A 21,204-nucleotide genomic window follows, 5' to 3' on the forward strand; every position below is an offset into this window, starting at 1 on the left:
CGCTGAATTATTGTGTGGAGGTGTTGACTGAGGTGTCGCAAATATGGGACAACGCTGTGACCAAAGTCTGCAATATAGTGATATGACATTCAGGAACGATCCGATTCTTCTGGACGGATCTTTACTAAGTCCTAAAGGACTGAAGCCTCACTGAGAGCCGTTCTTTGTTCTTGTGTACACTGCGGTAGCTATATATATATATATATATATATATATATATATATATATATATATATATATATATATATATATATATAGACATTCATTTAATCGCTGAATAAGTAAAAGTTAAACTATGAACACAGAGCATGCTCATTGCTCATTGATTGATTTCGTCTCCTGTCATGGTGGCAAACATCGCAGTGGGAGGGAGGATGAAAACAGTCACGGTGCTCATTCTGCTTAGTTACTTGTTGCGCCGTTGGACAGTGTTCATAGTTGAACGTTATTTACCGTTAATTGCGATGTTTCAGTTGTGGTTTCTGACATATGCAATATGGGCAACCGCCCAGGGCGTTATTTTTCTAGGGATAGCAGGAGACCTCTGCGGATTGTAGCACAGCGATGAAAGCAAAACAGAATGAAGTGAGTTTTAATTGATACTGGTTAAATATATTTCAGCTCTAAGTATTTAATATCTAGGTGTTTTTATGGGAATGTGGATCTTTCAGATCAATCTGAAAACCAATTTTGATAGGTAAACTTAATGTTATTGTGTCATTTAGCGCGGGGCGCTGGTCTTGGGTTCGGTGGTCTTGACTACAACTCTGCTACGTGGCTCCTTGGTTGCATGTCCTCCACCCCGCCCACACCTTCTTTACATCCCCTTTCAGTTAGATTTCTTTCTAAATAAATGTGACTAATGAAGTTCATGCTATGTTAGGACAGGAGACAAAATGTTTCCATCCCTGAAATTATGATTCATAGAATCACATATCTAAGTTTAAACTGTTACAGAGAATAAACACAATAAGAACACGTTTAATCTGTGGTGGTGTTAATTAAAATGGCACATTTCTGATGTATTAAAATTAAATACGATCGGCACACTTAATGATATTAGCGATTAGGTAATGCATTCAGCAAGTACTTTTACTTTTAATACTTAAGTATTTTTAAAAGCCAGGACTTTTTTACTTTTACTTAAGTAAAATGTTAATGTGGTACTTTGACTTTTACTTAAGTACATTTTTGACTGTGTATTTGTACTTTTACTTAAGTAAATTTTTTGAGTACTTTCTCCACCACTGGTCAAACTTGAGGTGTTCTGCTTGGATGCATGGGAATATTGAACGTTGCTGTTCAATCTCTAAACGAGACCTGGATCCTTAAAGATCTTTTCATAAAGTAAATTTAAATTTCTAGATTTCTGCATTTGTTAATGTCTTTATATTTAGGTCCCACAAATAATGAAACTCTGTTCTGACTTGGAGTTTAGCATAAGGCAGAACTATCAGCCCAAATATGACCTGAATTTACAATTCTCTATATAGCAGCTAAGTAGTAAAATTAATTATTTGATTTTTTTTTATTAATGTGTTTTGTGGCTTAAAAAACAAGATCCCGATGGCTCAGCAGTTGAAATTAAAACTAATTTCACAAATCTGACAGGGGTAACGACAATTTAATATAAATCATTGTAAAAATCAAAGCATTAGTATACTTAAGAAATGCAAGAAAAAAACAAATGAGCAAAGTTAGAAGCATTTTAATTTCTTTACAAGTGCTACTTTAGTTAAACCATTTTGCATATTGTAAAATCTCAACAGATAGAAACCCAGTTAACCAGATCAGTCCCACAAAACGACATCACAGCCGACTGATAAAACTAACATTTGTCTTATTGGTGATGAAAATGACCCACCTTCCTGTTAACAATCAGAACATTTAAAAGAAAAAACATGAGCCAACAGTTTAGGTAACAAAAACAAAAAAAAAGGTATTTAAGACATTTGAGTGAGTGCAGTTGATTTCTCAACCTGATACAATAAAGCTACATCCAAGTGTGAGGTTATGCAGAACACAACACACAGACTCAGTGCTTGGTCAGTTTTATTACCTCACCGGCTCCAATTTTAAAGTTCAATTTCTCCAGGAAACCTTTTTTTATTCGTCTTGCACAAAGCGTGTGAGCAGCTGTGGTCAAACGGTGGGAGCATCAGCAGCACAGGAGGAGGAGTTGTGAGACGTGAAAGTTGTGAGAGGAATCATCTCACAACTTTCACGTCCAACATTAATATCAAAACATCTTGAAATATTCTGGACCTCTAAATATGTTCACAGAAAATAAAGGAATGATTTATTCAGGCTTATTTATGCTTGCAAATCTCAACTAAGTTTAGAAAAATATTTACTTTCCGTAGATTTGTTTTTTTTCTCTTTAATACTGCATATGGACTTAAACTGTTAATTAAATTAGTCCACATTTGCCGTTTAAGTCTACCGACATCACGTGGCGTCTAACTTTAAAACAACAGATGGTCACAAGGAGAAAGTTGTAATGATAAATCAACCTCATTTTGAGTATTTTAATGGTCTATTTTAGTTTGCTTTTCCTACAAAGTGACCTGATTACACAACATACAACGAATGTTTGAATGTCTTTTCAATACTCTTCTCGTATGAAATAGTGAATCTCATTTAAACAGCATCACCTCTGCCCATGTGGGGCCTGAAATCAGTTTCAGTGTGTGTTTAGGATAATGGCGGCAGCAGCATCATGGCAGAGTGGTGCAAAGAAAGGAGCCTTTGAAGCAGGACCTTTTCTGTCTTATTTCTATGCTGATGTTGAACTTGTTTAAACTTGATGTTCCAGAAGCTTCCACTTTCTTTTAGCCAATTCCCCTTCATCTGAAGAAGACAGTTTGGGTTAGATTGTTGAAAATTGGGCACAGCTCCGCGTTGCAGCTGGAAAATCATCCCAAACTTTACACCAACGCTTCTGGAATGCTCACAATAAACCCCAAGCTCGTGCACCCACAAGTTCCAAAAACTTTCTGGTTTTTGGAATTAGCAGAATAATTACGTTGTATTATCAGGTCACATCAAGAAAAAATAAGACTTCATTAAACAAAAAAAAACTGAAATACAGTTTGTTAGTATGTTTCAGGACTTTGTCATGATGAGGAGAAGAACAGAGCTGTAGCTGTTCCAGAGCAGCTGGGTAAAACTTTCAAGCACGTCTCATTACATTTCTATAAATCATCAAAATGTATTAATTTGTTGTTTCCACTCCTCAAATAATAGAACAAACTCCATCTGCTGCAGAATGTTATGTGTTGCAGGCAGAAGTGTAGAAGCAACTTCAACATGAACCTAGGGGAGAGATTTTAATCTCCAACATTTGCAAACCAACTAAAACTTTCTGTGCGGCCTTTAAAAGCAGAAAGCGTGAGGCCTCCTTCTGTCCCGTCATCTATTCTGCACGAATGAACATAAATGAATCACATTTCCCAAAAGTTTCGACTTGAATCCACCTCAGTTGCTCTAAAGGTGGAGGCATCACATCAGTGCATGATCTCTCTGAATGCAGGACTGATGAGATTCAGATCATTTCAGTTTATAACTCTACAAAATCATCAGCTAAACATTAACATTCAGTGTAGAACGGGTTCAATAACTAGCGGTGTTGATCACTGCGTCTCGAGGCTAAAGCGGCCGTTGGTAGCTGGGTTGTTGTTCAGACAGACGATCCTCCACGTTTAGATAAAACAGAAACAACTTAAGACGCCAAACGTCGTACAGGCTTCCTTTAGCAGCACCGGTGGATTTTTGTTTTTACACTCGCATACGCTCCTCATGTCCTCAAAGTTTAGTTGTCGTCCGGTCACACAGCAAGTTATTTTAAATTAACAACAGGATTTAAGATTTGCATATGAATTGTTTACGGTCGTTTTCAATGAGGAGCTGGAACAAGTCAACAAAAAGCATCCTGTAAATCTTTCCCGGCAAAAACAACGAATCTGTGTGACAACGAAATGTCAAATATTATATGACAAATCATATGACGTTTATGGATTTTTAACAAAATGCATCAGATCAGATCTAATAATTACACTGAAATATATTTGTTCCATAAAATATTCTGCACTTTTTACAAAGATAAAATTTAAATATAATTAGTTCCTTAATTTCAGGGGAAAATTTGCTGCATGAAGATTTAAAAGTAGTGATTTTTTTCTCTCTCTTTTTTTTTTTTTACCTTGAATAACTTTGGAGCTACTTATTAAAAGTTACAATCCATAAAATCAAAAAATTTGTGAACAGATTGTGGTAAAATTGCGGTCCACTAATGTGAGGAGCAAAAGGTAATGAAATTAAAACAAAGAATGTTTTTTGCTGTAGTGTTTCCTAATCATATGTACAAATTTGTATTAAACTCACTAAACTTTCACTGTTAAAGAACTTAATTAGATTATAACTAATACATATAACTTTCTCATTGCTTAGATTCATTTGGAGCCACAAAGAGACGACAGAACAATCAAGTGGAACAAAACAAATCCAGTTAAGGAAAATAAAGTCACTGTGGAGCTGCTGCAGCCCCCATGAAGGCTAATCAGGTCTAAGAAAAGTAACAAAATGTTGGTAAGCATCACTTCGGTGTGGAACAGAACAGGAGAGTTTTGTTACTCAAAGACTCAAGGGATAGATTTTAAAAGAAAATAAAACAAAGACGGGATTCTCTCCATTTCTTTCTTACTCTGTCAAAGCTAGCATCTAAATATTTTTTCTAGTGAACTTTTAGAAACACTGACACCTCGGTCGGTCCGCTATGATTATGCTGCCTTTTTAACAGCTTGAGCAGACATTAACATCTCTCGTTTAAACCCGTGGATGTTGTTGGCTTTAAATCTGCAGGACAGGAAGGAACAACAAGCAGTTTTATGGTTAGTCGTCGGGATTTGCAACATATATTTGACGGAGTGCACGATTAGCTCCGTTTTCTTTTTTTTTTTTCACTTCTTATAAAAAGGAGCCGACACGAGAGCGGGTTCGCGTCTCCCCCGTCGGGACGGTACAGACGTCTGCAGCCGATCCAGAGGCACGTTTAGTGTGACGGCAGCCCGGGAGGTTTGCTGGTAAACGGAGCGACTTACACGTGCGGCGTGAATCGGCGCTTGCGTGTGAGAGGGACGAAACGTGAGGGAGGAAGAGTGAGAGTGTGGAAATCAAAGGCACAGCTGAGTACAAAAAAAGAAAAATCAAATTTAAGACTCCTTTGTTTCACTAACCCAGTAGAGAGCACGAGGCTTGTGGTGGCCTGAGCGCCGATGATGCTCAGTCAGCTGCTCAGCCCGCCGACACAGTGATGGCACAGTCATCACAGACACAGTCTCTCTCTTTCTCTCTCTCTCTCTCAGGCGGGGCGGCACGCAGCGCGGGTATTAGTGTAAAAGGCAGCAGATTCCTTCTCTGAGCTGTCTCAGTGGGCCGTCGCCGCTCCTCTGTCTCAGCAGCGAAGTCCTCAGTACCGGTACATGTCGTAGGTACTGACCCAGGAGGAGGGGAAAGCCCAGGTGGGAAACTTCCGGAGGATTTCCTCCAGCTGAGCAGTCCGTCGGTCTTCGCCGAAGAAGTAGTGCGTCGATATGGCAACGGAGATCATCCCCTCGGGGCCGGCTGGATCTGGTTCTGTCGGGGGCTGACAGAAAAATTAAATTATGAGTCTCACGGCGCCAGTATGGAGGGAGGAACCAAACCTACAGCTTCATCGTTACACTGAGCTGCTTGCTCCTTGTTTTATTTTTGTACTTAAAGATGACCTATTATGCTGCCTTGAACAGGCTGAGATAGCTCTATCTGCACCACATCTGTTTGCACAAAATCCCTCTTTAATAATGAGATTTCTTCCAGTTTTGAGCTCCTTTCAGGTTGAGCTGTTTTGGGGCTTCTGTCACTTTAAATTCAAATAAGCTGCAGCTGGCCACGCCCCCTCCGACTCAACGTTTAAATTTGCCATGTAAAAATGGTTGCAAACAACCTTTGACAAGCAGATGTAGAGCCTCCTGCACAACCAACAAGACTGCAGCAACTGGTTTCTGGATTGTAAGTCATCAAAAAAACACTTGTTTTTTTTGTTGTTTTTTTCCAGCAGCCATTGTACAACGCATACAGCAGTAAAACCTGGAGCTTCACTTAGGTTGCTAGGTAACGGGCTGGGCTTTGCTTGGGTTGCTATGTGAAGGGCATAGCAACATTTATGAATGTGCTGATTTGTGACATCACATTCATAAGGTTTTTAAAGCGCCTCATTTTCCAGACACCAAAAAAAAAAGTTAACTTATTGCCAAAAACTGCTGAATGTTTTCTCAAAGCGCTCAGCCTGTTTTCAGAAGCAAAAAAGTGCAAAATGTAAATTTTGCATAGCAAGTCCCCTCTAAAGACTTTCATGTGACAATAAATCTATGCATTTGCACACATTTTTCAGCGTGAGCTAATCCTCCACAGACTTTTTGCTGGCTGAGGCTTTAAGAACATGCTTGGCAGAAATCCAGAAATGTCCAGAACTAAAACAGAAAGAATGTCCACTGGCAGAAAGTAGAACATCCGACCGTCAAACATGTAACACATTACAAGTGTTTAACAAATTACTGAGATCATGTTTTCTAATCTGAAAAGGGAGATCTTTAGGTCTTCTGACTGGGACTTGGGTGAGAAAATTGATATAGCTCATTTCTTTTTAACACAGTGTTAAGTTGCTTCTGATATTTCCTTTCAACATCAGGCAACATCCAGCTTAATAGGGCATTACCACCACCAGCTGGTAAGAAAGTGTGAACCAAATGTCGCCAAAAAAACTCCCATCAAGACATATGTAGCTGATATTTGAAGTCTAATGATGCGCTGAAACAAATTGGAGGAATAGTTTGTCGTAGACGGTACCTGTATTTCAAACCAAAAGGTCCATGGAGCGGCATCGAGGCCATGGGAATAAAAGACAAAGTATTCTCCGTTCAGGTCAAACTGAGGCGTCCCGTCACCGAGAGACCAGGTGGACAGACTGGCTCCTCTGTGAGGCATCAGATACAGAGACATGTGGCTGGGCCCTGAGTGAGACATCCGGGACAAAAGGACACACTCTTACCTAAAATGCTCGCAAATTCCAAAAGAAATTGCTAAATATTTTTGTTAACACCTTCTCAAGTTCAGTTCTTCATTCTAATGTGAGGTTTACCTTTGACGCTGAAGGTCATCTTGACAGTTCCCCAGCTCGTCTCCTCCTTGGACGTGAGGCTGAAGTCCACCGGAGAGCCAGGAGACACTTCCGGGGCGGGAAGGTACCAGTTCTTCCTGCAAACACACCAAAGCTCTCTGTGGAGTCGAGCCGAGGACGCGAGAACGAGCGCGACGTGCGATCGATCAGGCCTGTCGCTCTGACCTGCTGAGGAACTTCACAGGCAGGAACCAGGGGTAACCGCAGAAGGGTCGGTCCTCTCGGCAGCGGGTCCGGATGCTGTCGTTGATCTCGGGGATCTGAGGCGTGACGTGCTGCACTGCGGTGAAGTCGAAGCTGTTGATCCAGATGCCAGAGTCTCTGCTCTCCACCAGGCCCTGCAAGTTGTGGAAGGTCCGGGTCGTATGCTGCGGAGAGACGGTGTTGCAATCGGGGACGGACAGTTTGATCGCGCAAATAAAATTTGTCCTGTCAGGATTTTTTTTTTTTTTTTGTAATATTATCTATAAACAAATTTGCTTTGCGACTTTAGAACCTGCAGGAATATCCTCTTTGGCCGTGGGCTGTTTGGATTCCCGGAGTAAGGAAAGAAGAGGCCGGCCGACACCAAGAGGAACATGACAACAAACACCGAACCCAGAGTCGCCAAAATCCACTTAGTGCTCCTCACCAAATACACAAAATGCAGCTGAGAAAAGAAAATGTGTGCATTAAAGTAAAACCAACATTCACCACAATCTTCTAAAAAAATAATTAATATTATTTAAAGCAAATTAAATAGAAATTTAAGATTTTTTTTGTTTTGTTTGGAAAATAGAAAACAGATTCTTTGGTTAAACATTCTGGATTTCTGAATGGATACTTACAAAGTAAGAGGAGAGGAAAACGATTGTCAAAGTGACCAAAGAGGCCATCACCACCTCAGGGGGGATCTCTGTGCCGCTGCGGCCCATGATGGGGGTGAAAATCTCAAACACCACCCAGAAGAGGAACATGAAGTGGAGATAGGGAAGCGCCAGGCCCAAAAGATACAGACCGCTGTACTTCAGTGATGCTCCTGGAGGAAGAAAAGCTGTTTGTGAGGAAGTTCAGCTGCCTTTTAATGTCTACCATCAAAAAACAGGCTGATATATATATATATATATATACATATATATATTTTTTTTATCTCAGTTGCTTCTGTAGACCTTAATAAAAAAAACTAATCTCTGTTTAATTTTCTCAAGACAAGTTCTGGCACCATTTATATGAACAACACCCTTCTGCAGTCAACATCTTTCATAAATGCAACAGAAACTTGACTAAAGTGTTGACAAAATGTTAAAAAAAATAAATGAAAGAAAAAAAACATTGCAAGATTGAAAAAAACGATCTGGGATATGTATTGTTTTTGTGGAATTATATTCCAAGTCCTAATGTGACATTAAGTCAAATAGGACTCTTTCTGGACCTCTATTTACACATAAATAAACAAAAATAATAACCACTGCAATGTTGCAATGCAGAAGGTCCTGCAGAGGGCAGTGAGCGGGGCTGAGAAGGTCATTTTAAATGTTTTTAATCAAATCAAAGAACACTGCAAAAAATATCTGGAGTGACAAAGAAAAACATGGCACTACCCCTCCCCTACACGTTGCTGTGCACCACTGGTTAAGCAGCTGAAAGATGGCTACTGCACTTTTCAATTACAAGACAAATTCTGGTAAATTTGTCTAAACTAACCGAGCGACACCATCACTCTTCTTAAGGCGATACCTTTTTAAAACTGCAGCTTGCAGGCAGAGAGCTGCGCATTTGTTACATAGTTGACTGCAGGCCATAATTCACCTCCAAATCTGCCAGAGTACGACTAATTTTGTGCTTAGATGTCGCCGAAATGAGTTGCAAATGTTTTACCTCTGTGTTTAAATTCCTTTGTCAGCAGAAGCCTGGTGACCAGCGGGAAGGCTACCATCAGCATGGGAACGTAGGCTGAACACAAACCCCGCTGGGTGAGCCACACCAGGCTGCAGCACCAGAGCAGCAAGCTCATGTCAAAATACAGATCGCCCAGCTCCACCAGACGGACGCCCTGAGTGGGACACACACACACACACACGATGCTCAGCTCTGATGTACCAATTCACACCTGAGAGGTCTGAAAAATGTGCCAGTCAGTTTTGGTTCTGAATGTTTTCTTCACTGCCACTTAGAAAACTAAGTTGTTGTTTTTTTTAACTTAGGAGAGTTACTGGCTGCAGAAACTCATCGCTCGGCACGTTCAGAACCCTCCTCACTCGATCTTCAAGATTTACAAGAGAAACAAATGATGGATGGAACATTACAGGAAAAAACTGTAACTGAGGTGTAAAAAAAATCACAAGGGAGAAGTTTCAGACCGGTTTGAGCGGAACAGGGATATTTAAGTAGCTTTTCAGTGAGTTACAAATGATGATGGTAATGAATGTCAAGGAACAGCCTGGAAGGCAGTGAAAAGGGTATATTTACCCCACACAAGCCTCAACAACAGGGTTGTTTACATTTAAACAACAATGTCGAGTAAAGAATTGTACTTTACTTGACATAATTTACTTTTTCATTTACATCTCCTATCCTACTTATTGTATATCATCATCATTGCTAATATTGCTATTACTTTGTTATCATTTTTAGTACTAATAGCAGCATTGTTTTATTATAATCAGAAATGTAAATAAGAGTTTATGTATTTTTATTGCTTTTCCTAACTATATAATGCTTTTTTTTATTATTCCTTCCTCATTTATGAACCATATATCAAGACTCCACTGCACATTTGGTTTTGTTTCTGCCTGTTCACCTAATTTTCATGCCTTTAAAAAGAAAAAGAAAAAAAAACTATCTGAAAACTCACTCCGTAGTACAGGTTTTTGGCCAGTGTGTGGATGAGAATCATTTTCCCGGTGGCTGCAGCTCCATACAGGCAGATGGCAGCATAGAAGTGAGTGTACCAAAACATGGAGCGTCCCAGCAGAGTGACCAGAAGGGCAACAATGAGCACCGACAGCAGAGTGACGAACCAGCCCAGCACCGCTACGCCCGTGGCACAGGCCAGGTCCCGAACATAACGCCCACCTTAAAGAGATTTAGATAAATATCAATAAGAAGAGAAACGCAAACTCGTCCAGGGAATGGCAGAGGGTTTCTTCCACAAGCGATAACTAGACCTGCCTCGATTGCCGGGCAGAGACGCCTTCTTGGCCAGATACAGGAAGGTGGCTGCGGCAACCATGTAGTTGATGATGGTGCCAACGCGAGCCGGATAGGCAACGGCAATCACCCCCAGCAGGTCAAAAAACACCATGTTCCCATGGCGATACTCTGAGGAGTCTGCCAGCTTCTCTGACGTTACCAGGTGCTTCAAAACAGCCAAGATGTTGTCACCTAGAAGCAGGAGAAGCGTACAAAAGTAGTCAGCTCACAATCAAAACAACATAGTGTAGAAATCCACGCATGTTATGTTTGAAAAGAGGCTAATTAGTTTTATTAGTAGAAAACCTGAGTAGAACATCTACTTTATAGCGTAGACGTGAAGCCGTGTTCACTGCATTTGGTCCAGTTAAATTAAGAAACACAAAGAAAAAAAAAAAACAATCCATATTGAAGTTTAGATTTCTCTCCTCTTTACTCTACATAGGAGATATGAAACTAGTGAAACCCATTAAAGAGGTTTTCATGTTTCTTGTTAATCATTCCTGTGTTAATTTGATCCCAAGACATTAATGACTAACCAAGTTCCCCTTGATTATTTCCACAATGTCATTCCAGTAGAAATGAAACCATAAACTCTGAATCTTCTGTTCAAATTGCTGCAGCTCCTAGAAAGTTAAACTTTTTATCCAGTTAAAGGTTGCTTTGTAATTGATAACTATGTATAAAGTTCTAAAGGATGAATTACATAAAAACGTTTAATGTAAATCAAACCAACTTGCCCGCCTACAAACAACACTGCCACAATCTTGCAACATTCCTGAATATGCTCTGTAAAACGCAGCTTCATATCCACATACTAGATTCACTCTGAAAAAAATAACACTTTCTCACATATAGGTTTTGAAATCCCTCGCATTTACCTAAAAAATAAACGGAGAAAACGAGTCGGCGCAGGAGAGAGAAACAATGACGGTGAAAACGCATGTGGCGTCGATTGTATTGCGCAACAGCAGCACATCAGCTGATTTATGAGACAACAGAAAGTCACACAGTTTAGCACAGACTTCTGGTTACATCATGAAGAAGTGTGTGTCTGTGTATGTGTGTGTTTGATGCTTGTAATGGTTTCCGTTACCCTGCACTGCCTCGCAGTCAACATGCTCGACCTGCAACCACGCATTTGAAACAAAGCTGCATTGTTCTTCCGCCTGGTGGCTCGTTGTGGTCAACAACTCAGGCTACATTTTCTTGTTCCTCTCTTTCTCTTTCTCTCTCTGTACCTGCAGCCACAGCTTCTCTTTCTCATCTTAAAAAACCGAGATTACAAAAATAACTATACCTTTGAGAACGTTCATTTTAATCACTTCATCGAGCTTCTACAGAAATGCATTAGAAGAAACACAGATCCATTTTAACTACAACTACAGAACATGAAAGCACTTCCAGCTTCGCACTTTGCCTGCCTTGTTTCAAAACAAAACCACAAGCTAGCGGTGGCATCGTCCTAACCCTTCACGTACAGAGCTCTTGCTCATTCACGCACTAAAAATATAAGCCTGCTCTCTCTGAATTCTTACTTTCCTCTCTCTAATAATGTATGCCTTTGAAGTTGAGCTGTTGTGTGGAGGAAGAGGAGGAAGATGCCCAGTGGTTGCTGAGAGAGATAGGATGGATGCCAAACTTCTTGGGTCTTTAGTGCCGACTGGCTGCATTTTCTGCTAAGTAAAAGCCGAACAAGTCAGCAGCACAGAAGCACAAAGCAAATGAGGTTTGTGTCTTTTAGGTTCTCGGAGGAAGACATCAGAAGTTAGGGGCGGCACATGTGAGCTGGAGTGATTCATCATTATAAACAGCTTCAATCTACCACCCTGAGAACTTGTTATTGGTTATATTTCTGGATGGATAGAGGTGAAATCAGATCCGTACCGGCTCTCTGGATGGAGTCTGTCAGTATTCTGTTGGCCGTGTCGTATTTGGTGTGATAGATGAAACCGTTTTCAATGAACGCAAGATCGATGCCTGTAAGAAAAAAAAAAAAGGAGAAAAATCAACAAATCCAACTGGTGCGTTTGAAAATGTATGAGCTTTCACTGACTTCACAGATCATCTAGTTCTGCACCATGGTTGGCTGTTCTTTACCTGGGATGTTTCCGAAGTCCCTGTAAATGCGGAAGTCTGTGTCAGAAGGAATGACGCCGCTCTGAAAAACCTCCTGCCCAACCACCGAGGCGAAGGGGTGTTTGGCCGCATGAACGTAAGCCTGGACGAGCCACGGGTTCTCCGGCCCTAAAGGTGACAACGACGCAAGTAACCCAAGATCGTCTGTTTTTATTGTGTCAGTTATTGGGGATCCACTTTGTTACTCTAATATGGCAAAAAATTATAGTAAATTTAAATTTAGTTTAAATTTGTTTTCTCATCATTTCAGACCTTGAATAGCTAAACATGTGGCAGACTTGCTGCAAATGAGTTTAAATCATAATGGCGCCTGGGAAGAGTTTTCACAAACCTGAACTTTTTCATATGCTGTCACAATGTAACCACCACCTGCAATGTATTGTTTGTGTTTGCAAAAAAAAAAACTAAATATGGATGACGAGGAAGGTTAGGGAAAACTATATATTTATGAACATTTGTGGCACATTTGTGCTAAATGAAACTCATTACCATCAATCTCTTGCAGAGTCACCTAATTAGTGAATAGGGTTCACCTGTGTGTAATTTCATCCTTGACTCTGCTGAAGAAAAGCCAGACGGCATGATCCTGCCTCAGCCGTGATGCGTTCAAGGTGACGTTCAGTTCCAAACTTTTCTACAACTTTCTCTCTGGTCAATCTGCTGCGTTCCTCGTTCTTCACAATGCTGCTTGTTTTATTTTTTTTGTTCTCCTGCAAAACCTCAGAGGCTCACAGAACGGATAGATTTACACCGAGATTAAATCACACACAGGTTTACTCTTCACAGACCAGGTGACTCCTGAAGGCGGCTGGTTCCACTGGATTTCATTTAGAGGCGCCAGAGGAAAGTGGGATTTTTTTTATATATACTATAAAAGTATGTGCTGCCTCATATTTTTAAAATAAAACCTTTATAAAGTAGCTCTAGAGGGACACAATATGGAAAAGATCAGAGAAAAGAAAACATTTTGAAATGTTAAAATAAAGACTACAAAAATGTGCAAAAAAAAAAGCAGTAGTTTCTAAACTTCAAAAATGGAAAAAAACTGCACCATGGACTTTACAAATTTTTGCACCTACTGTGGGAAAAACAAAAGAGCAGCACAAATACACGCATGTTTATTTCAAACACTTCATAAACTGGAAGAAAATCATTAGTTTCTTAAGCATGAATCTTCCCATACCTGTCTGGAAAACGACTTCCTTGCCGCCAACGCCTGCAGCCTCCAAGTTAATGAAAGCACGAACTTGCTTGGCCCAGGGATGCTGGGTAATAAAACCATGACTGGCCTGAGAAAAAATCATTTACAAGAGGGAGAGATAGAGATAACTGAGACAAGGAAGACGGAACAAGGCCAAATAGCTTAGAGTCGGTGCCGAGTCTTGCCACTCGTGTTGATCATTTCACCTGCAGGACATTTTCCTCGGCTCCGTTGAAGAGAAAGACTACGCCGTGGTGGAGAGGAGTGGACTGGTTGGCCAGAGCATGGAGGACTTCCAGCATCACAGCGCAGCTCACCGCATCGTCACTGGCGCCTGAAACCAAAAGACGAGTTCATGTACCGCAGGAACAAAAACAGCTAGGCAAATGTTCACACCAGAAAACAAATGCAGGAAGCCCTTCTTAAAAATAACAACAACAAAAAAAAACAGGAATGCAACTAACTTGTGCAAATAACTTGTCTGACAAGAGACAGCAAAGATGGGAGGCGATAACTCAGACAAAGACACGGCCAGAACAAGTTCAGCTGAAACATACGGTGTGCATCGTCATCAGGAAACAAAGGAATCAGAGTCAGAGCAGGAAGAAAGGGAAGCAGCATGTGACAAGAGCGTGTGATTCAGACAGAGTAGACCGACTAATGGTAAGGAACAAAAGTTAAGAAATAAAGGGGGGAAAAAAAGTGAAGTAAAGACCAGGAGGATCATGTGCTCCGGCTTTCTAGAGTGAATCTGTGTGTTAGGAGGTGGGGGCAGGGTGAAGCTGGCTGACCGAATGTCTGTCCTGTTTTTGGCTCCTGCCACTAATTTATTGCTCCTCATTCCAGAGAAGCTCTGCGCTCCACTACACAGACACATAAAACGGCGTAGTAGACGGTTCACGTGCGTGCGCTGGCTCTTTGTTCATCTTTATTATTATTATTATTATTGTTATTAGAAATCCCAGGGTATCAGATTTTTGTGAACTGTGTGTTCCTGATGTATATTTATTTTTCTGGCCCACACCTATTGGACGTATTTTTTTCCACCCCCCATCCCCCACCAGCAAAGTTGTGTGTTATCTAAGAAACTATTGTTTCTTCAACTTGCTCAGAGGGTGTGGAGGGAAAAATTACTGCAGACTTCCTGCCTGGTAACACCTCGATTTCTCTCCACGCTCAGAAAAAGGAGTAAGGTTTTCTGATTAGGTGAACATACATACATCCATCGTCTTTACCTGCTTATCAAGGGGGTTGGTGGAGAGGAGGCTACAGTTTCTATCTCCAGCAGAAATGGAAGACGATGGCTCTAAATTTGGGTGGTCCGTATATGGTCTGTGCACAAAGATAGTAGAGGGGGATTTTTTTTTATCATCCCATGCATTGAGTCTCCATAACTATAAATAATCTGTCCTAGGAGTATTTGGCCTTTTTCAGTAAAAAAAAAAAAAAGAAAAAAAAAAAGAGATGCATACCAAAAGTGCTTGGGCATAAGGCGTGTGCAGCTGTAGCTCAGTGCTAACATGTAAACACAGGGGTTAGTTTGGAGGCTTTTATAGCAGTACAGCAAGTTCGTAACCTGGAAGTATTTTTATTTAAGAGTCAACAAGCAATTTTTGCTGCAAACTATCATTAAATAATACATAGGCCTGTCTTAATAGCAAATTTTACTGGATGATAAATCGTCCTAGAAATTATTGCAATAAAATATAATGTTGTTTTGGGACCATTTCCAAGTAACATTCTGATAATGCAAGTACACCCTCTCAAAGATCAATAAAAATTTTTTAAAAAAGAACATTTAATACTGGAACTGGGAGACATTTTAGATGTCCAAAACAAACAACTGAAACGACAAATAAAATGGATACTCAAGTCTCTGTGCACAAAACTGGCCTTCAAAAAATGGGCCAGTTGAAACTAATGCGCCAGACTGAAGCCCTTTGTCGACCAGCTTTTGGCAGAAAGAGGGAGAGAGACGAGAAAAACAATCAATCATTCAAATAGAAAGCATCAAGCTTGTTCAAAAGTTATCATGCAGTTGTGCCATTAATTTATTTATCACTTACTGCAACAAGCGTAATAACACACAAATAAAGATTTGGATATGTGCAGTTTATTGATAATTTTATCAGTTTAGATATTTAAATCAAAATGGAAAAAAAACACACAAAAAACTAATAATTTCAGAGATTTTTGTTCTACCACTCATTCCCAACCCTGGTCCTCACATCCCTATTTAACATTACAGCATAAGAAAACTCTTGAAATCCCCTCCTTAATCTTTAGGCGTGTCTCATTAATCAACAGGCGTTTTTAAACACACATTAGTCTCGCCACGTAGAAGTGCGTTGAGACAGGACGGATTACTGAGCTGAAGTTTTCCAACACCATGACGGTTCTCAATAGATCAGGTCTAAAAGGGATCAGCAGGGAACCGCACCTGTCATGTGTTTAACAGAAACTAAAAGATGTGTGTTTTTTTGATGCGTGTCTGACTGCGCCGACCGGCTAACGAGTTTGTACCTGGGCTGTTGGCCACAGTGTCAAAGTGACAGTTGGCGAGCATGAAGTGCTGGGCTCCACGTTTGGGCTCCAGCTTCACTGCGATGTTGCTGACGCGATCGTAGAAACTCGTGAAGCCTCCTAGAAAGTCGATGGAGAAGGAGCCGGTGGGGCGCTGGACGTCCACGGTGACCCGGTGAGGCCCCGCCGCCGTCCTCGCCCGGATGTCCTCTATCTGCTCCAACAGGTAGCCCACCGTCAGGACCTCGTTCTCCTGGCTGCCGACGGGCCGAGGGCCGACGCCGGTGATCTGCTCCAAGTGTCGCCTAAAATAAAAAGAGGAACAAGAGAAGAGAGAGGTCACCATCAGGCATGGGAGGTCAAACTACTGCTCAGCTTGCTGACATAGTGACTGTGTGTGTTTGTAACATAAACAACCAGAAGCAAATCTTGTAATCCAAGCTGTGTCTGACTCAACATTGTGCATTACGACAGAAAAAAAGAACATCCTAGAAACTGTGGAAGGATCTCCTCACTCGCTGTGAACTGAACAGTTAACTGATTTGTGTTCATCTCCATGATAAACTATGAAACAGAGGCTCCCTTCGTAAAAACAACTGGTTTTTAAAGTAAAGTTTAAAAAAACGATTACCTGAGCTACATCCAGATTCGCTTCAATCTGATTGTGGCAATCCAAAAAAGTAACGCGAAAATGTTCATATGTACAGTACAGGGAAAAGAAAAATCTGATGTTTCTGCTTATATTTTTACCTAAACAAATAATTGTGGCTCTGCCCACATCGGTAGAAGTCCTCCCCAGATACAAGCAAGTTCATTTCACCTAACAAATAAACCTCCCTCATCAAACCGTGGGAAGTGGAATGCCGTATTTTGACGTATTCTACAAATAAAGTGTCAGACGTTGATGTTACAGTTGCTGCTTTTGCCCCATGTGCTCCGCGGCCTTTTAACAGTCTGAATTATATAAACCGGGACTTCCAGATCGCAGACAAAGCAGCTCATAGCTCTAAATCACTTCACATGCAGCACTAATTTATGCAGCGAGCAGCTAAATGATGGCAAATCCTTCTGCCCAGCACTTTTTAAAAAGCTCAACCCCGGCCCTGCTGACCTCAGATTTTGTGCCATAATCCTTGCAGCCTCCCCCCCACCCCCCTCCCACCCCTTCTACATGGGGACTGGAAAACTGCACAGAGAGGCACTCTGATCCTTTAATCTGAAAAATGTCGCAGCTGCTTTTAATAATCGAGATGTTTTACATGTCTTTAAACAGCCCGCCTGTTTTGTTGAGCTGAAACAAAAGCCAACAGCGGAGACATTCAGATAGGCCCTACGGTGCTTTACAAAAGTATTCAGAATCCTTTAACTGAAATGATTAATCGCGATGAATCAATTACTGGAATATCTTGACTCAAAATAGGCCATCTACAATAAAAATTGCAGTAATTAAGCCAAATCTGCACAAAATATATGTACACTTTGCATTTAACATAAAAACACCTCAGTCTGCAAATATGTTTTTAGTCAAAACTCCTCAAGTGGAAAAGTTTTAGCTTCACCCTAAAGTCACTAAAGGAATGCTATGCTGTTGTATTTCAGGCAATAAAATTTTTATATTCTTATTTAAAACAGGAATTACATTTTTTTATTATTTGCATCATATGTTTCTAATGTTGCATAAAATAGTCTTAAGTGGTAAAAAAAAAAATTTGTAGAATGTTTTTGATCCGATTAATCGATTAATCATCAGAAGAATATAATATAAAGTAATTGTTAGTTGCAGTCCACAAACTTCAGCATGACTTATTGGGATTTGCTGTACTATTACTACTACTAACAGAGCAGTACTTCATTATGGAGTGGAGTAAAATGGACACAGCGCTACATTTGTATTCAGGCCTCCCTCAGTAGAAACAAAATTTGGCGCAGCAGCAAATCTTTCAGCGTACGTCTCTTCCAAGGTTGCATATCTTCAAAATAGCAGTCAGATTATGTGCAGAGCATCTGTGAATATAATTTTCAGGTCTTACAGCTGATTTTAAAAAAAATTTTTTTAAAGGATTTCAGTTTGGACTTTAAATGGACCCTTCTGCCACATAAATTTGTTTTAATCCAAATTCGTAGCTCTGGCTGTGTTTGTCTTGCTTGAAGCCACTGCAGTCTCAGTTTTCTTGAAGTCAGTGTTCTTTAAGGAATGCCCCGTTCTCAGCTCCATCCGTCTTCTGTCAAGTTTGACAAGATTTCCTGCACCTGGCTGCCGCAGTAAATCATCCACACAGCATGATCCCACCACCGTCGTGCTGGTGGTGAGGGAAGTGTGCTCAGTGTTACTTTTCTTCCCTGCGAAACCTTTGTCCGTATTTACTGCGTCTCCCACGAGGCTTGTGGCGACGTTCAAACAGGATTTACTACCATTCTCTTTATTCAATTGATGTTTTCCTTTGCCATAAACCCAGATTTTTCAGAAAAATAAATGCCTTGTCAAAATATTCCCTCATCTAAAGCAGTGAAACTGAGCAGCTCCTCCAGAGTTACTATGAGCCTCTTCGCAGTTGTGACAAGCTCTTCCGATTTCTGATTAGAAGTGATTTTCAAAATGCTGCCAGTTAAGCCACAATTTATCCATTGGTATTACAATAAAGTGGGACGAGCAGACACTAATGCATGAAACACTCTCTGGATTTTGTTAGTAATAATACCAGTAATAGCAAAAAGTATTGTGATTCTTTCATGCATCATTTTTCTTATTTCAAAATTATGCACTACTCTTTGTTGTTACCAATAAAATTCAATAAACATATTAGATTTGCAGATGTATTGCAAGAGAAAATGATATGGACGCCTTTGCAAGGCTTTATGTGTGCTCACGTTTAAGTTATACTGTTTACTATTAATTAAATAAGCTGCAAAGAATATGACTTTTAGATTAACGTTTCTTTGCAGTTGCTAAATATTTGATGTTTAGCAATGATTTGCAAGGCCACCTATAATATTTCACTCCTATTACTTGCAAAAATAATTCCTTCTTATATGACCAATCTTTGGGTATAGGTCTATCTGTCGGATGCAAATTAAAGGGTTGTTTCATCCTTTTTCTACCCCGTCCGAAGCCCTTTTACCGTGTAAACACCTGTCCTTTCCTCTGCAGCGATCAGGTAAAGGTGGGCCCGGAAGAGAGGATCAGCAGCACTTTCTGAGGTGGGTCTTTTAACTCGGACAAGAGGAAATGTTAACTTTATTTAAGCATAAATATGACATGGAATTAGCAGCAAACACACCTTGCTCTCTCCGCGTTAAACTCTCCACTCGGCTTCCCGATGACAAGCTGCTGCAGCGACAGATGAACGAGTCCCCACAGCAGCAAAACAAACCCAGAGAGCAGCGCAGCCGCCAGTCCTTCCCGCAGTAAGAGCAGCCTCACTTGGGGCTTCCTCTTCGGGTCGCCGCTGTAGCCGTTATCCTCGCAGTTCCGGCCACAGACTCCGTCTCCGTCCTCCGCGCCGTAGCGCGGAGTCCCGGAGGGTTTTATTCTCCGGACGGCCGTGTCGCTTTCCATTTTTTCAGCCAGCCGTTCATCTGCAGCGCACCGAAGCGATTTCACTCGGACGACCGACGGATCGCAGTGTGGGACAAACCGAACGGAGGGGGAGGGCGGTGCATGAATGCACATCAAAAAGGGGCATATAGTGCACTTCTACTACTACTGTACGAGGGAGATAACAATAAAAGTCTAAACACTATCAAGTTCTGGCAAATTTTAAGATATTAGAAATCTCATTTCAACGTAAAATCTCTACTTGGTGTTCTGTATAAAACATAAAAACACATAATTCCACAGTGGGGAAGGTGTGTTAGTTAGTTTAAAAATACTATATGTCACAGATATGAGCTACTTTGTTCAATTCTTCTAAATACCAATAAAAAAGATTGAAGTTTGTTTTTGTAAAGTGACAAACTGTGGAACAGACAAGGAATTTGATTTTATGACAGAAGCCTGTTGGAATTTACAGTGCTTTGCAGTTTGTTGCATAATGTAACAGATTTGCAAAGTGGCTCCACTACTGAACTGGAGTCATGGGACAAAGACAAAGGGAGAAGATTTGAAGGCTACAATTTTTCTTGGTCTTGTGGATGACCACATAGGCTTCACAAAGGACACAAAAAAATTAAACAGTGAAATTCTAAGAAAAAAACCCACTGCAGTTAAAACATTGATTAACTAACAATGGAAGATAAAATACAAAAACAGGTAAAGATAAATTAAATTTTATTTACATTGCGCATTTTCAGCAACAAGGCAATACAAAGTGCTTTGCTGGTCAGTAATAATAAAACACCAAAACAAATTTATATAAAATGACAAAACCCACAGAGTAACACACTGTTACACTATCCAAAATACTAGTTAATGTGGTATTTTTCTTTCTTTTCAAAAAAGAAACATGGGGGGAAATGTAGATTTCCAAAATGCACCTGTATGTGTGAAAGAAAGCTACCATGTTCATATTTTTTGGGCGACAGAGAAATGGCTCATTAGCTTATTCACTATGAAGCATAGATAGGCTCATGCTGTGCAGACTTACACACTTAAGCTTTCAGTAATCACAAATTTAAGGGCAAATTAAATGGTCCTACCATTACTAACCAACTTAATCCAAAATTAAATTAAGGATTTGGGCTGTGACGTGTGTGCAGTGGGTAAATTTTTATTATTAAGTAAAACGTTCTTGTCACTTTTAGATAATTTTTCTTTTTAACGCCCTCTGGTTAACAGCTGCTTACAAAGCTAACTTCATAAACATAAAGAATTTGTTGTAAATACGAAAACCACATAGAGTAACGGCCTCTATGATATTGAGTGTTTTCTTTACGGTTTCTTTAGTACTTTATAAACAGTTCGGGGCAAAACTGTATTCGTATGAGCATAGTCACGTAAAGTAGCTTTACTACTGCT

At 40.4% G+C, this 21,204-nt stretch overlaps 1 protein-coding gene across 1 annotated transcript; it reads right to left on the bottom strand.

The window, feature by feature from the left end:
• Positions 1 to 1,692: 1,692 nt before the first annotated feature.
• Positions 1,693 to 19,881, bottom strand: ermp1 (endoplasmic reticulum metallopeptidase 1). The gene is made up of 15 exons (XM_008424281.2): positions 19,529 to 19,881; positions 16,251 to 16,555; positions 13,934 to 14,061; positions 13,710 to 13,815; positions 12,488 to 12,634; positions 12,275 to 12,367; positions 10,367 to 10,579; positions 10,050 to 10,270; positions 9,074 to 9,248; positions 8,044 to 8,234; positions 7,713 to 7,865; positions 7,382 to 7,584; positions 7,178 to 7,293; positions 6,886 to 7,049; positions 1,693 to 5,644 (listed from the first exon to the last, which is right to left on the bottom strand). The coding sequence occupies exons 1-15, from the start codon at positions 19,804 to 19,806 to the stop codon at positions 5,468 to 5,470; spliced, it is 2,670 nt and encodes an 889-aa protein (XP_008422503.2). The 5' UTR covers positions 19,807 to 19,881; the 3' UTR covers positions 1,693 to 5,467.
• Between the last annotated feature and the right edge of the window lie 1,323 nt (positions 19,882 to 21,204).

The sequence above is a fragment of the Poecilia reticulata genome, chromosome 12 (genome assembly GCF_904066995.2).
Source record: "Poecilia reticulata chromosome 12, P_reticulata-male-v2, whole genome shotgun sequence".
Lineage (NCBI taxonomy): Eukaryota > Metazoa > Chordata > Actinopteri > Cyprinodontiformes > Poeciliidae > Poecilia > Poecilia reticulata.